Genomic DNA, 19,058 nt, shown 5'->3' with positions numbered 1-19,058 from the left:
ATGCATCATGCTCTACACATTTCGTTCTCATAGTTATAGAAACTATTCACAATCATGGCTAAGGTGTCATCAACTGGTTGGTGAGTTTGAATTCTCTACATGCTTATAGGTTAGCCATATAGCATGCTTTGACTGGTTAATCGGAGGCTTCAAGGCAAGCTTTGATTGATTGATCTACGATATCGACTGCAGTAGATTTTAAGGTGTATTGTTTACTCTCTAATTCAAAGAAACTTATTAAATTAGATGACGAAAGTAGATCTATCTGTGAGGACAACCAACTAAAATGAGTTGTCAATCCAAGCTATAGAGTCAAGTCATGAAATCGAGCAATCATAGTTGTCTTTTCATTTTTTATTGCAGACATCTTCTAGATAGTTCATTTATGGAGGATGTGCTAGTGTTTCTGCTTCTCAAAGCGGTATCATTCCTAGTGGGAGCCTGGGCACAATGATTAGATGCCTGGATGGTCACAATTCTAGTGATCATTCGAGGGCGGACGTCCGATTGATACATGGCAAGGATCGATTGGGATATGAGAGTTTGTCTGACTTGCATATTAGAGGATCACCCGCCGAACACTCTTCAACAAAGAGGACTTCTTTGTTTTGTACTGTTTCACATTGGATATGGCATTTGTGCGAAAGTTCGAGCATAGTCCCATCTTTCTAGCATTGTTTCATGAGCGATCGGCATTGGAGCCACAGTTGTCCAAGCACAGCAACCAGAACATCATCATCCTAGAGGCACATTCTGATCAATTGATCCTTCAGTCCATTCAGTCCGTCAACGGAGCCCTCCAGTAGATCAGTTAGCTTGGTATACTGGTCCGACTAATTCAAGTGCCAACACTTATGTTATAAAGTTTGATAATTTTTTTTCCTGTTCATCTGAAAACATGGCATAATTTCTAATCTGCAGGACTTTTCACCCTCAATATATCATGTTTCATCCTATGAAATAAAAATATGGATTCAACATCATGGAGCATGGAATGAATGACATCATTGCAGGTGAGATTAGTGGTAGCATTTCACACCAACATCCTCATTTCATTTTTCCTAATATTCATCATGTTCTAATTTTTGTTTTGAATGCTTAGTGAATAATAGCTTTTTGTTTATCTTGCATTGGATCGTAACCTAGATTTTGCACAACTCAGATTATTTTTTTTCTTTATTTAGGGATGGGAGAAGGCAGCAGCTCAACTAGTTAAAACTGACAAAATATGATCCGACCCATCAATCCGATCCGTATTCAAACCGTCATAAACAAGTTTGGATTTAGACTAAACGGATTCGGATTATAAACAGATCGATCCGTTTAACTCGTTTAATAAGTAGATCGGATATGGATTTTAAATATCTAATCCGTTTAATCCATTTAATATTTAAGTTGGGTTGAGTCAGATAACCCATTTAATCTGTTTAACCTGTTTAACCTATTTCTGACCCATTTAACCGGATCTGTTTAACATGTTTAACCAATTTAAGACCCGTTTAACCTGTTTAAAACCTGTTTAATCTGATTCTGACCTATTTAACTTGATCCATTTAACCCGTTTAACCTGTTTAATCTGTTTAATCTGCTTAATATAATTTAATTTATTTAATAAATAAATTAAACGGATCGAATCAGATTATTTATTTAATAAATAGATTATATTTAGATTTAAATTTTTGATCCATTACTCGATTTGTTTGCCAACCCAACTCAAGCTCAAAAGCGTTGGACCTTACCCATTCTAAATGACTTGAAGGATGCAATTTTTTCTTTTCTGATGAACCCAATCTAACACGATCTGGCTGGCCAATGGCTTTGGTTCGGGTCCAGAATCACAATCCAGGGAAGTCGAACCTGCTTGGGTCCGTACTATAGGAGGCCCAGCGGTCCCGCTAAACACGCGCGAGGGATGTTGATTGCTTGCGACCGCGGCCGGCACGATAGCCAGCCTTTTCAGCGCCATACAAGTCAAATTGCATGTCCCTTTCCTGCCCGCTGAGAAGCCGAAACCCTAGCGGCCCTAAAACCCCGTTGTTTCCTGTTCGCCTTTACCTTCTCCCTTCTCGCCGCGGTCTATCAAGGTAGGATCCCTAACTTCCCTCACTCTTCCTCCGATAGCCTCCCGTGCTAAGTCTTTTCAGTTTGATTGAATGGCTTATATTTCCAAATCTATGGCTTGAGATGAAATGGTTGGTGGTATTCGATTCTCTCGACTTTATGTTATTATTGCTCCTTTAATTTCTTCTCTTCTTTCATCTGTTTACTTCAGTAATTAGATCTGTGGCTTGATACTTACACTAACGATGGATCTTAGAAATAGTTTGCTTCTAGGTTTTAAGCGAGACGTTCGAGGAATTTAGCCGGTCTCAAATATATGGGAGATTTCCCCTCTTCTAGTGTGATTAGTAAATTACTGCTTCCTTTTTGTGCGAATATATGATCTAGATATTGTTTTGGATTTTAAGTTTGGGTAGTGGTCTGGTGAGATGTCACGTAAAAATGTGCCTTCCATGCTTGTTTTATTAAATCTAAGTTTAGTGGTGGTGCTGGTTTTAGTACACCACGCATCATGCTGGGGTGGGGGTTTTGCAGAGTTTTAGCTGTGAGTGCTATGAGATGTTTTTGTGTCCATTCATAGTGCTTATTGAAATTCCTAAGAGAATGGATAACCTTTGTGCCTTTGCGCAGTAGCCCTGTGGAGAAGGAGCAGGAGGGTTGTAAAAAAGTTTTTGGCTGTGGACGGGCCTGTTGGTGGTTCCAGCTGCCTGTTTGTCTTGTGACACCTGCTACTGAATTTCACCTAGTCTATTGTGGTTCTAATACAACTTGGTGAAGGAATGGTGTGGTGAGAAGATTATTAGAAGGCCTGTCTATACCCTGTCAATCTTCCAAACAGGACTTTGTGATGTAGCATGCTTGCAGCTTGACAGTAACAAGAACAAAAAATAAAAGAGGATATGCCGTTCATAGATACCAAAACTACATTTCTATAGTACCTTAGGGCACTCCTTTTAAGTAGAATAATTATGTGCCTTAATGTCATATTTATTGAGCTGGCAATACTCTCTTTATATGTCTATGCTGAATGCTGATGTAGTTCTGGTTATTTAAAATATGTCTGTCCATATTTAAGACCTCTCTGTATCCTTTAACAATCTCTTCCAAACACGACTTTGTTATCTGTGCTGCTTGATAGAAGCAATAAAAGAAATTAGAAGAGGATATGCCTCTTATAGATTCCAAGTCGACCTTTCTTTAGTACTTTATGGTGCCCCTTGTTATTTAAAATGATTATAGTGCTTAATTCTTGTATTTATTGAACCTGCATTACTCTATTCGTCTGTATCTTACTTAATTTTGATGTACTTCTAATTTAAAATAAATCTATTAAGATGTGTATTGATTTTGACAAATTTTGGGGTTATTATGTAATCAATAAAAAAAAAAAACATAACACTTGAGAGAAATCCATAGACTCTTTGATTGCATACTCTTTTGGATATAAGCTGTCGTTTAGAGTAATTCTGCGCAGTGTGCTTTAGCTCTCCTACGCGGTTGTCTGATTTATGGTGGGCTTTGAGATTCATTTAGGGTTTCGAGGTTATTAAAAAAATTGCTATCTTGCCCCTTCCCTGAATGTTAAGGTTCCCTGTAAAGTGCAAGCAGACTCGCAATGGAAGTAAATAGGGCCAGCAGTGACATCAATGACTTTATACAACTTGCAAAGTTCTTTAGATGCAAATAAAGGATAAGTCAAATTGATTTTTTGAACAATTCCTAGGCTTCATGGAATTGAAGTAACAAGACATAAGATGTCAGCAAGTTAGTTATACAAATTCCTTAGCCAGTACAGCTAACAATATTTATCAAAGGAAAACTACAATATCCTGGGAAGGCCCTGATATGTTGTGATTAGTTTATTGAATTGAATGTGATGGAAGATTATTATATTTATTAGACTGCAAAATCCTTTGGTAATGATCAAATTGTGATTATGTTGATTCCACCATGAGATTAAACTATTGCACCAAGTAATTGGTCCCACTAGCATTCCATCTCTTTGTTATTGGAGCTCGTGTTATTTTTGGGTACTCTAGCATTCATTTTCTTTTAAAGCATCCACTATTTGTCTTTCTAATCTTAAATTTTATTATCTAATAACATTTGATTTGTGTGGGCTAATAACTTGTGAACTGACAGACACTTGTGAACAACCTATGGAATCCCTCTCATATGTACTAATCCGAGGTTCTAAAAGACTCGTAAAAAAAAAAAAAAGAAGAAAAATTAACATTTATGGTATGCATTAATCTGTTGATAAGCTTAACATTGTTTGCCTGTCAAATTGCCAACAAGATGTGTAAGGATTGTTCTAAAAAGTTAAAATATAAAAAAAATAACATTCTCGTAGAGCGGATATGATGAGTATGACATAAAAGGATTAATAAAAAAAATAACATTCTCGTAGAGATGATATGATGAGTATGACATAAAAGAATTATTATGCATGCCTTTTCAAGTTGTTTTAAATGAAGCTTCAGAAATCGTGTAGCATTGCTCAGTGGATGTAGTATGGGTGGTTTTTCTAGGATGGAGGCATATCTTTTATTGAATAATTTTGAATGTGCATGATCAAAGAAACTTTTGGATACTTTTTAGTAATATCTGGTAGGAACTTGGTCTATTGCACAAGAAGTCAACCTAAAGAAGGAAGATGGACTATAAGAAAGTTGTTATAGATGGCAGCCTTTTGTCCATATTTGCCTCTACTAGAGTGTAATGTCAGGAATGTCTTGATGACAATATAACTTGGTACTTCTAGGTATATGGGTGTGTGCACGAGGGAACTGTGATGTAAAGATTTGGTAATTTGCTCATAGAAATGAAATATGAATATTTGGTGTTTATCCATTCGTGATATGTAGATTAAGGTTTGCAATCTTGGTACCAAATCAATATAGGACTAAACCGGCACTTAGTACATAGAAGCGAATGGGTATGATATGGTTTATTATCTATACATTTATTTTTAATTTTTTGGTAGTTATGGTTATTGTGAGGGTGATCCTTGGTATAACGGTAAGAGTGCTCTATCGTGACCTGCAGGTCATGGGGTTCGAAACACAAAAGATCTTTTTGCATATGAGGGTAGGGCTGCGTGATGGGTTCCAGTGGTGCAGTGGAAGAGTTAGGTGTTTAAAATTTTCATTCAAAACACTCGATGTACTAGAAATCCCAATGTCCAGAAATCCTTGACTATAATAATCAAAGTACAATAAATATAAATTAGGATAAGAAGAATATTTGTAGCGCTAATCCCAATTTCTACAAGACGTCCAAGTGTCCGTCCTTCAATGGTGATCTACATGGAAACTGAACCAAGGACAGTGCTCCTTCACCTTACTTCAAGAGTTCTAGCCACTAGAACTCGACCAGCCTCATACCGGTCAGGTTTCTCCAAGAAACTGACTCCACCCCTCAGAATCTCCTTTGGACTTCTGATCCTCCTTTGGACTCTGATCCTCCTTTAGGATCCTCACAACCCTTGTTAGGATTAGATATGGTTTTGTCTTAAATCCCAAAGTCTTATTCTAAAACTAAGATAGGTTGTAAGAAAGAAAAGAGAGTAATGGAGACAAAATTGGAAACTCTTTCTGAATTGCCTCGGACACCCAGTGCCTCGGTCAATTTATAGCCACTAGAGGGACGTCAAAAGAGAAGATAAGAGTTCCTTCAAATAGGACTCTTATCAATGATACGTCGATCAGCACCTTGCTCTGCGCGCGCGATCAGAGAAGGGATGTTTTCGCGTCACTTTCTCAAATAGAAAAATCCTCAAAAATCCACATGGATAGAGGATTCAATTCTGATTCCAGAATATATAATGAGTGGATAAAAATTTCCACAAATGGATGTGTTCTTACGTCCTTTCACGCAAAGTCTGATCACCGCACGCGCAGGCATGAGGAGGAACTTATGGCGTCTGTTTGGTATCTAGATAAGTCTGAAAAAATTCTAAAAAAATTATCAAAAATAGCTTGTCAAATGTGGAACGTTATCACCAAAAATTGTTCTATTTTGAAAGCATTTGACGAGGAGAAGGGCTCTCCAAATCTCGGAGAGACACGACGCTTCTGCACGTGCGCGAGACTTCCTTTTTTTCAATTTTTCTCCATCCCAAAAATTTCAGAAAAAATACATCTCATGCTTTGAGATGTGCACCAGAGGATGGAGGATGATATGGGCTGCCACACGCATCTTAATCCCATGCCAGAAGGACTCTTTTCTTCTGCCCATGCCAACATTTGTACGCAGAACCTGTTTTGTGCCAAGAGTCTTTCACAACTTGGACTTTTCATAATTGGCGTTAAAATGGAATGTGATGCCCCAAATTGGGCTGCTTCCAGGTGGCATGATCTGACCCAAATATCCACTAAATTGGGCTAGCTAATTAGCAAGGGATGGGACCAAATTGACCTCCAAAATAGCAAGGGTTCTACACGTGCTAGCATGCTTATCGGAGCCCTAATTGAATTCAAAAGTTCAATCAACTTTTTTCAAAAGGGTCCTTGGCCAATTTTTATATGTGTGTGACCCATTGGATTCCACATCTAGCTGGCAGTAGGTTCGAGTACAAGTTGATCAAATTTGATTAAATTTCAATCTAATCGATTTAGGTCCAATCGAGCTAATCCGAGTTCAACAATTATAATCCTTTCTAATTAGCGATCGAATTAAACTCTTTAATTCGATAAAAAACTTACAAGTCAAGATTGACGTCTAGCAATGTATCATGATTACCCAGAAGATGATAATTTTGGTGGAAATACCAAATATATCCTTCAGTGGCAAGTTAGTATACAATTCAATCCTTCGATCATCCCTGCATCCTGAATATGTTCATGAGTATGGAATAATGTCAAACTCAAACACATTCATATCGATTCTCAATTAGCCAATGATGACTCCAATGAAGAAGTATTAGAAACTCTTTCTAATCTCCTTTCTATTTTTGACCAAAAGATTTTTCTCAAGTCATTTAGGATTGAGAATACATAGGATGCGATCTCCTTTTACTAGGAGTGATCGATTCCATATTGACCTACTCACAATCTTCATATACACTCCACTATATCCAGAACATCCCATACATATCTTAATGCCATGCTTGGGTATGAACCAAAATATGGATTCATGTGCACAAGATTTTATGGTGGTCTCAAATCTAAGGATCACTTGCACAACTCTCCCTTAGAGAACCATCTTTGACATGCAAGTAAGGCTTCCATAAGATGTTTTCTTTCATCGAGTCAATTCAGTGGACTCATTTTTCAAATGAGCACCCACATCCTTGTATTAGTGTTCTACACAAGTGGTTAGTGAGATCTGCCATCCTTTCTATCGAGCATACATAGGATGTGCCAGTCTATCCGGAATATTGATCCCCGACTCAATGCTCCTATGATCAGGAATGTTTAAGATTAGGGTTTTAGGAATTTAGGTCTCACTAGTATTACCCATTCATGTCTCCTAAAATCATTGCCTTAATTTTTGGGGTTCATCATAATCTTAGATATAATAAGATGCAGCTAATATGATGAATCAATACCTGAAATAATAAATATCATTTCATGAGTTGGAAAATTATAAAGAAAAGTTCCATTGCAACACACTTGCGATTGGTTTATAGGACACTCTTCTTTCAATTTCCCACTTGCATTAAAGTCAATCGTCTTTATATCTCATACAATCAAGATGGCGATTATATAGCTGCTTTTGTATGGCTTAGTGAATGGGTCTGTTATATTGTTGTTTCTATCTACTCATTCAAGGACAACATCTTATCTCTAACGAGATGAAAGTGTCTAAGGATGTGCTTGGATCTATAATGAGACCTAGGTTCCTTTGCTTGAATAATGGTCCCAGTGTTATCACGATAGAGTGACACTGGTCCTTCATTCTTAGGAATGACTCCAAAATCTATGATGAATTTCTTCATCCAGACAGCTTCCTTAATGGCTTCACTAGCAGCGATGTATCCTGCCTCAGTAATTGAGCCAGATACTATTTGCTGTTTGGAGCTCTTCCAACTCACTGTCCCATCATTTAGGGTAAACACGTACCCTGATATCGACTTGCTATCATTCGCTTTCCAATGATCCTCCTTTGGATCAACTTGAAATCTGAGAGCTATGCCCAATGCATAAGCTACATCAGGCCTAGTATATAGCATGGCATACATAATTGATCCTATAGCCAAAGCATAAGGAATTTCATTCATCCTCTTTCTCTCCTCTAATGTCTTAGGACACATTTTCTTGGAGAACGTATACCATGACTTGCAGGCAAGTAACTTCTCTTACTAGCTTCCATATTAAACCTCTTTAATATGAGATCTATGTACCGTGATTGGGATAAGCCTAACATTCTTTTAGATCTATCTCTATGGATCTTTATACCCAGTATATAAGATGTTTCATCCAAGTCTTTTCCGGAAAATTTATTCGATAGTCAAGTCTTGATCGATTGCATTATTGGGATATCATTCCCAATGAGCAGTATGTCATCGACATACAAAATTAAGAAGAGAACAGTACTCCCACTTGTCTTCTTATACACACATGGTTCATCCTTATTTTTGATAAAGCCAAACTCTTTGACTGCCATATCAAATCGGATGTTCCAGCTTCTCGAAGCCTGCTTTAATTCATAGATGGATCTCTTTAGCTTGCATATTTGATTTGCCCTCCCACTTGAGACAAATCCCTTTGGTTGAGTCATATAGACTTCTTCCTCTAGATTATCATTGAGTGCAGTCTTGACATCCATTTGTCAAATCTCATAATCGTAGTGTGCTGCTATAGCAAGCAAAATCCGGATGGACTTGAGCATAGCCACTGGTGAGAAGGTTTCATCATAGTCAATTCTTTAGCTTTGATTGAAATCCTTCACCACCAACCTAGCTTTGTAAGTTTTTACTTGGCCATCTACTCCGATCTTCTTTTTGAAGATCCACTTGCACCCTGTTGGGATCACACCCTTAGGTGCATCAACTAAGGTTCGCACTTGGTTGATATACATCGAATCCATCTCAGATTTCATGACTTTCAGCCATCTGTCTGAGTCTTTACTCATGACAGCTTTCGAATAGATCAGTGGATCATCATTCTGAATGATGTTGATCATATTGTCATCAAATCTCAGAGGTGCATGATGCACTCTATTTGACCTTCGGAGAGGTGTGTATTGTGGATGTACCTCATCTTTAGGTACTTTTGATTGAGGATCTTGTTGTGGTCCAACCATTGGTATTTTGGATCGATTTGTAGATCATGAACTTCAGTAAGTTCAATATTCCTCCTACTGCCTCCTTGGATGAGTTTATTTTCTAAAAAAGTGGCGTGCCTACTAACAAACACCTTTTGTTCAGTAGGTGGTAGAAGTAGTATCCATTAGTTTTTTTAGGATACCCTACAAATCTACATTTATCTGATCTAGCATTAAGCTTATGTCCAAAAATATTTCTGACATAAGTAGGACAGCTCCAAGTCTTAAGATGTTTAAGATTAGGCTTCCTTCCCTTCCATATTTCATATGGTGTGCTTGCAACAGACTTTGAAAGCATCCTGTTTAATATGTATGTGGCAGTTTCTAGGGCATTATCTCTAGAAAGATATTGGAAGATCAGTGAAGCACATTATGGACTGCACCATATCTATCATAGTGCGATTTCTCCTTTCTACTACACCATTTAACTGAGGTGTATAAGGAGGGATCCATTCAGAGAGAATACTTTTACTTTTAAGATGATTAAGAAATTTATTGGATAAGTATTCTCCTCGATCAAATCGAAGAACCTCGATATCTTTTTCAGTTTGTTTCTCGATCATACATTGATATTCTTTGAACTTATCAAAGGCTTCGAATTTATGTTTCATAAGATACCCATATTCGAATCTTGATAAATCTTCCGTAAAGGTGATAAAATTTGAGTATTCTCTTCTAGCCTGAGTTGTCATTGGTCCGCATACATCTGTATGTACTAGGGCTAACAACTCATTCGCCCTCTCTCCATATCCAAAAAATGGAGTCTTGGTCATCTTACTCATGAGACAATATTTATAAGTTCCCAATGATTCATAATCATATGGGTCAAAGAATTCTTTTTTGTATAATTTGTTAATTCTTGACTCACTAATATGACCAAAGCGATAATGCTAGAGATATGTGATATTCACATCTTCTCTCTTTCTTTTCATATTTCTTTCAATATGAAAAATATTTTCATTGAGTGCACGAATTAAAAGATTGTTATCAATATAATTACTGCCACAATATTCATTAGAAAAAAAAATGGAGCATGCATTTTCCATTAGCCTTATTTCATAACTTTGTTTTTACAACAAAGATGTAGAAATAATATTTCTAATGACCTTTGGTATGTAATAACAGTTTTTTAATTCTAAAGTTTTGTCCGAAGGCAAATCAAGCATACAGGTTTCGCTGTAATGAATTACAAATATGTGATCCACAAGTGGTATCTAATACCTAAGTATCAGAGTCTTGAGCCACTCAATGAAAAATAGGTTTGTATCATATACATATTTTTGGTGCTGTATTTGCACCATGCTTCAAACTTGCAAGATTATTCTTGCAATTATACTCCCAATGTCCAAACTTGCCATAAAATAAACAGCTAATATCCATATTGGACATTTTTTGCCTTTTCATTATTACTGACCATCCCAAGATTAGGAATATCTAGAACATCGGAGTTCTTCTTTGATATAAGCTTTATTTGCAAGTTCTTCAACCAATCCACAGAGTTGGATCGGTCAACATATTTTTATTTATGGTGTTATGCAGTGAAAATAAAGAAGCCATAATGCAACTTAAATCTGCATAAATAAAAAACAATAGTGTAAGCAAACCACTCATGTTTGACATGTATAACTAGATGAGGATTTTTAAACTAATTATGTCTCCCACTATTTTATCGGATATCATAGTCCGCTCCTATGGTAAACGAGAAATCCTAATCTGGTTTCTTAATGGGGTTGAGACCTTAATCCCTCAATGAAGCCTTGTGGATATCACAACAAACCTCAATGAGTTCAAAGGTAGGAAAATCTATCTAAATGCATTTCATGCAACTTTCAACATAATCTGCCTCTAAAAATACTCATAGTCTTGTGAATATCACAACAAACTATAGTATTTTTAATTAAGTCAGACTCTTCATTCTATATAGTCATATCTGAAAAATGCTGCCCTTGTGGATATCACAACAAGGCAACATATCTAAATATGCTGTAAAGCATATAATATGCACCAAGACAAATCCACATCAATCTCCATAGCAAGCATTGTAGATATCACAACAAACCTACTATGGTTTTTGACAGGATATTGACTAGGCATGAAGGAAGGTATATGTAGTGTTCTAAATACTGAGCTACCTTCATTTAAGATTCGAACTAATCCAATTAGCCAGAAAAGTGTTAAGATTGGTGGGGAACTTTTCTTAGACACCAATAAAATTAGCTAGGCCAGCAATGGAACCAATTAAGTAACCACCGCATTTGAAACACTCCTTAGACACCAATTGATTAATCGATTCAAGAAATAGGTCTGCTATTGATTTATAACACTACGACTTAATATAATTTTTATGAGGACTTTAATGGTCTCAAGCACATCCTAATTCAATCACAATGATGCACTATTATAGTTATATTTTAATAATCATAATAACTAATTATGGCATCTATTCATATCTTTAAGATATGAAATCATAATCATTCAATATGATATAACTAATCATCTCAAGCATATCACATATGTATGAAGTTCTAATAACGTGCATGAATACAAAATATTTTTTTCGCGGTTTTTCTTCTTAGGACATCACAATGGCACCCCTACACGCCATAAGAGTACCTTATTGATTAGGAAGAGAGGTTTTTGAATCATACTTGCTCTTATGATCGGACGGTTTGGTGATGAACCCAATTAGAGTACTAAGCTAGTAAAAAAGATTTTATACATGCATCATGTATTTTATATTTAAAAACATATCAGTAAGACATGCGAGGGTTTGGATGTTCAATCGGATTCAACCATTGATCCGACTTGAATCAAACCAAAAATCCATGTTTGATCACAATCAAGACAACATTCTAACCTTTGATTATATAGATCAAGGTAGGCTCTGATACTACTGATGGGTTCCAGTGGTGCAGCGGAAGGGTTAGGTGTTTAAAATTTTCATTCAAAACATTCGATGCACTAAAAACCCCAATGCCCAGAAATTCTGGACTATAATAATCAAAGTATAATAAATATAAATTAGGATAAGAAGAATACCTGTAGTGCTAATCCCAATTTTCACAAGGCATCCAAGTGTCCGCCCTCTAATGGTGATTCACACAGAAACTGAACCAAGGACAGCGCTCCTTCTTCACCTTGCTTCAAGAGTTCTAGTCACTAGAACTCGACTAGCCTCATACCGGTCAGGTTTCTCCAAGAAACTGACTCCACCCTCTCAGAATCTTCTTGGACTTTTGATCCTCCTTCTTTAGGATCTTTACAACCTTGTTAGGACCAGATATGACTTTGTCTTAAATCTCAAAGCTTTGTCCTAAAACTAAGATAGGTTGTAAGAAAGAAAAGAGAGCAACGGAGATAAAATTGAAAACTCTTTCTGAATTGCCTCGGACACCCAGTACCCGGTCAATTTATAGCCACTAGAGGGATGCCAAAGAGAGGGATGCGCCTCATCAAGGCTATTTGATTTGATTATCAGAGATAAGAGTCTTTATACCCTACCGGTCAATTTATAGCCACTAGAGGGATGCCAAAAGAGGATGCGCCATCAAGAGCTATTGATTGATAAAAAAAAAAAAAAAAAAAATGCCAAAAGAGGGATGCGCCTCATCCAAGAGGCCTATTTGATTTGATTATCAGAGATAAGAGTTCCTTCAAATAGAAGGACTCTTATCAATGATATGTCGATCAGCACCCTGCTCTGTGCGCGCGATCAGAGAAGTGATGTTTTCGCGTCTCTTCTCAAATCAAAAAAATCCTCAAAAATTTACGTGGACAGAGGATTTAATCCTGATTCCAGAACATATAATGAGCGGATAAAAATTTCCACAAATGAATGTGTTCTCACGTACTTTCATGCGAAGTCAGATCACCACGTGCAAAGGCGTGAGGAGAACTTATGGCGTCCGTTTGGCATCTAAATAAGTCAGAAAAAATTTCAGAAAAATTATCAAAAATAGCTTGTCAAATGTGGAACGTTATCACCAAAAATCGTTCCATTTTGAAAGTATTTGATGAGGGACTCTCCAAATCTCGGAGAGACGCGACGCTTCTATGCGCGCGCGGGACTTCCTTTTTTCAATTTTTCTCCATCTCAAAAATTTTAGAAAAAATATATCTCATGCTTTGAGATGTGCACTAGAGGATGGAGGGTGATATGGGCTGCCACACGCATCTTAATCCCATGCCAGAAGGATTCTTTTCTTCTGCCCACGCCAACACTTGTACGCAGAATCTGTTTTGCGCCAAGTGTCCTTCACAACTTGGACTTTTCATAATTGGCATTAAAATGGGGTATGGCGTTCCAATTGGGCTGCTTTCAGGTGGCATGATCTGACCTAAATATCCACTAAATTGGGCTAGCTAATTAGCAAGGGATGGACCAAATTGACCTCCAAAGGAGCAAGGGTTCTACACATGCTAGTATGCTTATCGGAGCCTGATTGAATTCAAATTCAATCAACTTTTTCAAAAGAGTCCTTGGCCAATTTTCATATGTGTGTGATCCATTGGGTTCCATATTTAGAGTAAAGATATATCTCGAAATGGATTTGCTATCATCTGGGTTCGATTGAAAACTAGAATCAAAATATCTTTCTAGTTTTAGATCAGATCCATCATATATCAGAAAAACATCTTTAGTTCTTCTTAAGTACTTAAGAATATTTTTCACTATTTTTCAATGATCCTCTTCTGGATCAGCTTGAAATCTGCTGGCTATGTCTAAGGCATAAGCAACATCAGGTCGGTACATAGCATAGTATACATGATTGACCTTATTGTCGAAGCATAGGAATAGAACTCATTCTATTTCTCTCTTCAGGTGTTTTAGGAGACATCTTCTTAGAGAGATATATGCCTTGACTCATGGATAAGTAAGCTCTTTTACTTCCATCCATGTTGAACCTCTCCAGCACAAGATCATGTACCTAGACTAGGACAAGCCTAGCATCCTCTTAGACCATCCTTATAGATTTTAATATCAAGTATATGGGATGCTTCTCCTAAGTCCTTCATGAAAAACTTACTTGAGAGTCATATTTTGACCGATTATAACATCGGGATATCATTTTCAATGAAAAGTATGTTATATACATACAATACTAAGAAGACAATGACACTCCCACTTGTCTTTTTATACACAAGATTTATCCACATTCTTAATGAAGTCAAACTCTTTGATTGTGATATCAAAATGGATGTTCCAACTTCTTAAGGCTTGCTTTAATTCATAAATGGATTTTTTAAGCTTGTGTACCTGATTTGCTCTTTCACTTGAGACAAATCCTTCTGGTTAAGACATGTAAACCTCTTTCTTAAGATAATCATTCAGAAAGACGGTCTTCATATCTATTTATCAGATTTTATAGTCATGGTACGCACTATAGTAAGTATAATCCGAATAGATTTGAGCATTGCGACAAGTGAGGATGTTTGATTATAATCAACATCCTACTTTTGCCTAGAACCTTTAGCCACCAATCTGATTTTGTAGATTTCAATTTGGCCATCTTCCAATCTTTCTTTTATAGACTCATTTGCACAAAATAGGGGTCACACCCTCTAGTGCATCAACCAAAGTCCACATTTGATTTGTGTACATGAAGTCTATTTCGGATTTCATGGTCTCTAGTCATTTGTTTGAGTTCCTACTCATGACAGCTTTCGAATAGGTCAGAGGTTCATTATTCTCAATGATGTGGGCTACATTTTTCTCAATAATGTATCCACACCTCAAAGGTTCATTTCACTCTTTCTGACCTTCGGAGAGGTGTGCCTTATGGTTGTACCTTATCAATGGGTACTTCTGGTTGAGAAATATATTGTGCATCTATTTGTAGGTCTTGAACTTCATCAAGTTTAATTTTCTTCCCACTATCCTTTTCTAGGATAAACTTTTTTCTATAAAAATGGCTTGCCTACTAACAAAAATCTTTTATTTGGTAGGATGATAGAAGAGGTATCATATATATTTTTTAAAATATCTTATAAATAAATATTTATTTGTCCTAGCACTTAGCTTATGTCAAAAGTTTCTTTTAACATAAGTCGGATTATCCCAAATCTTAAGATATTTAAGATTAGGCTTCTTACCTCTCCATATCTCATTTGGAGTACTAGGCACAGATTTTGAAGGTACTCTATTCAAAATATATGCAGCAGACTCTAGGGCATAATCCCTGAAGAAAATAGGTAAGTTTGTAAAGCACGTCATGGACTGCATCATATCTAATAAGGTGCGATTCCTCCTTTCAGCTACACCATTTAACTGTGTTGTACAAGGAGGGGTCTCCTCAGAGAGAATACTTTTTTTTAAGATGATTTAAGAACTCATCGAAAAGATATTCACCTCGATCTGATCGAAGGATTTTAACACACTTTTCAGTTTGCTTCTCGATCATACTTTGATACTCTTTAAATTTATCAAAGGTTTCGGATTTATGTTTCATAAGATAAACATATTCAAACTTTGACAAATCATCAGTGAAAGTGATGAAATAAGAGTATCCACTTTTGGTCTGAGTTGTCATAGGACCACATACATCTGTATGCTCAAGTCCTAATAACTCATTTTTTCTTCATGTCCTGAAAATGGAGTCTTGGTCATTTTTCTCATAAGATAAGATTCACAAGTTTTTAATGATTCATAATTATAAGGATCAAAGAACTCTTCTTTGTATAACTTAATTCTTGTCTCACTTGTATGACCATGTCGACAATATCAAAGAAAGGTATTATTAACTTCTTTCTTTCGCTTTTTACTTTCATCAATATGAAAGACATTATCATTAAGAGATAGAATTAAGAGATCATTGTCAAAAATACCATCACAGATATGCTCATTGAAAAAAGAAATAGAGCAACTCTTGTCTTTTTTATTAATTTCATAATCTTGTTGCAACAACAATGATATTGAAATTATATTTCTAATGATCTTAAGCATATAATAACAATTCTCTAATTTTAAGATCTCAGAAGGTAACTTCAAAAGATATGTTCTTACGGTTTCTGGATGGACTCTCCTTAACATCGTAGAACTTGAAGTCATCTTTCTTCAAAAACTCTAATTTTCTGTGGCCCCTGCAATGACTTGCAGAAATGAGTGCCGCAGGTGGTATCTAATATCCAAGAGTTTGATATAGAAAAACTTAATGATAAAATAGTATGTATCTAATACATTACCTTTGGTGCAACACTTGCATCGGCTTTACAGATGCAAGAAAAGTCTTGCAATTTTTTTTCAGTGACCTACCTTGCCGCAGTGAAAATAGGTATCTTGTCTGAAGACTTTATTCCCCTTTTTCCTCTTCACGATGCCACCTTTAGGGTTCAACCTTTTTTTTGAATCCTTTTTGTCTGACTTCTTCTTGGAGATCCTATCCACAAGAAGTAGAGCCTTATCCTTTTGATATGGCTCTCAGTTATTTTGAGCATATTCAATAGTTCAGGCAAAAAGGTATTCAGTTTGTTTATGTGTAGTTCACAACAAATTGAGAGAACGATTTCGGAAGTGATTGCAGGATTAGATCCTGACTTAACTCTCCATCCATCACAAAATCTAATTGACCTCATTGAGTGACCAAGTCAATTACCATGAGAACATGGTCTTGTATGGATGTGCCTTCTGTCATCCTGGTACGAAATAACTGCATAGATATATCATATCTAGTAGTTTTACTCTGTTCACCATACAGCTCTTTAAGATTGAGCAGTATGGACTGAGTATCCATGCTTTCATGCTGTTTCTATAACTCATTACTCATAGAGGCCAGTATGATGCACTTGACAGTAAGATTATCATTTTGCTGCATTTTATATGTAGCTACTTCATCCTCTGTGGCATCCTCCCCTACTGGCTCAGGGTCGGGCATCAAGGATATAGAAGATTTTCTTCTGAATGAGCACAATTTTCAAATTCCTCAATCAATCCACATAATTAGGAGCGATCAATTTATTGGAATCTAAAATTCCATACAGTGATAATGAAGATGTCATTATAGAATTTAATCTACATAAATAAAGAACATAATATAAGTGGATAACTCATGATGACACGCACAATTAAATAAGGTCTTTTGTTTAGTTTTGTTTTTCACTATTTTATCGGACATCATAACCCTCTTCTACGATGAACGAGATATTCTAAATATTTATCTTAGTGGGGTTGAGATCTTAATTTCTTATAGAGGCCTTGTGGTTGCACAACAAACCTTTATGAGTTCGAAGGTAAGAAACTCTTTTCAATTGCATCTTATGCAATTTCCAACTTTATTTTGGCCTCTAAAACATTCATAGCCTTGTGGTTACACAACAAACTATAATGTTTTAGTTATGTTGAACCCTTCATTTCCATACAGTCAAATTTGAATAATATCGTCCTTCTGGTTGCACAACAAAGCAGCACACATAAAAATGCTGTAAGCATTTTATATGCACTAGGATTACATTACGTTTGTCCCCATAGCAAGCTTTGTGGTTGCACAACAAACCTACTATGGTTCTTGACATAATATTAATTTAGTATGAAGGAAGGTTCTAAGTAGTGTTTTCCAACATTAGGATTTTCCAATTTCAAGATCGCTTAACCAAATTGGCTAGGTAAGTTGGTGGAAGGTTCTTCGTAGCTTTCCTTAGATACCAACAAGTTGGTCAGGTAAGCAAATGGACCTAATTAAATAACCATCTTTAGAACTTTTCTGGACATTAATTGATCAATTGATCAAGAATTGGTTAACCCACAGTTGCTATATCATAACTTAATATAATTTTTTATTAGGGCTTTATCGGTCTCATGCACTTTCTAACATCAATCACATAAAATTGAACCGCATATCAATTAAATCCATAATTCTAACATATATGCATCAATTTATATCAAATCATATGAATACATAATCATCACATGATTATGGATATAGCATAATTCATAGCGTGCATCACTTCAATACTATCAGCATACTAACATATGATTGAACCAAACAAGGTCGGCTTTGATATCACTGTAGGGTTCGACGAGCACAGCGAAAGCATGGATTCCTAAAATTTTACTATGAATTCCAAACCATCAAACCCTAATCCAAGATCTTCTTGATGATTAACAATCATATATGTAATATTTGCATAATATAATAGAAGGTATAGAAGAATACCTGTATCGCTATATCCAAAATCCGGCAGAGCTTTCATCAGGTGTCCAAGTGTTCGCCTTCCAACGGTGATCTACACCGGAATTAGGTCAAGACACCAACTCCTCACATGTTGGTTCCTGTTGATTGATTCTTCCAAAGAATTCGATCAACCTATCCTGGTAATAAAAACACTATAATAAGTGTTAGCCCATTATCTATCCCTCGAGCTTTTTTTCTGACTTCTTTCTTCTTTTAGATCTTTCCTAATGATCTTCCTAAGCCCTTGTCCTAAAGCAGACTTCTCGTTCTTAAGAGGACCTAGTCTTAACAAGGGAAGGAAGAAGATTATTCAGACCCCTAAGAAGGAATCGGCCTCTCTCTCTTCCTATCTTTCTTTCTTTCCTCCTTATCTTGCCTATTTCTCTTCCTAAGCTCTTGTCTTAAAGCAGACCTCTTGTCTTGATTTGGACTTTATCTTAGCAAAAGAAGAAGAGGAATATTGGGACAAAAGAGGAGTTAATGTAAGAAAGAAAGGATTGCTTCTGATGGCCTTGACACCGGAGACTCCATGCTATTTATAATTAGTGTGGAGTTGCTTCT

The 19,058-nt window shown here is 36.3% G+C and overlaps 1 protein-coding gene across 2 annotated transcripts in view; it reads left to right on the top strand.

Moving 5' to 3' along the window:
* Window positions 1-1,933: 1,933 nt before the first annotated feature.
* The window catches only part of LOC105035098 (nascent polypeptide-associated complex subunit beta), a 37,087-nt gene continuing 19,962 nt past the window's right edge, over window positions 1,934-19,058 (top strand). The window contains exon 1 of one of the 2 annotated variants that reach the window (XM_010910511.4): window positions 1,934-2,084. Coding sequence is in view for 1 of the 2 variants with exons in the window: in XM_010910510.4 (XP_010908812.1) it covers window positions 2,190-2,192 (3 nt within the window). In the remaining variant the exon portion in view is untranslated. Of the gene's footprint in view, window positions 2,085-2,106; window positions 2,193-19,058 lie in introns of those variants that run through there. The other variant, XM_010910510.4, reaches the window with a different exon arrangement.

The sequence above is a fragment of the Elaeis guineensis genome, chromosome 7 (assembly GCF_000442705.2).
Source record: "Elaeis guineensis isolate ETL-2024a chromosome 7, EG11, whole genome shotgun sequence".
In the NCBI taxonomy this organism is placed as follows: Eukaryota; Viridiplantae; Streptophyta; class Magnoliopsida; order Arecales; family Arecaceae; genus Elaeis; species Elaeis guineensis.
The sequence above is the reverse complement of the archived record's forward strand: the minus strand, read 5'-3'. Positions and strand labels throughout refer to the sequence as shown.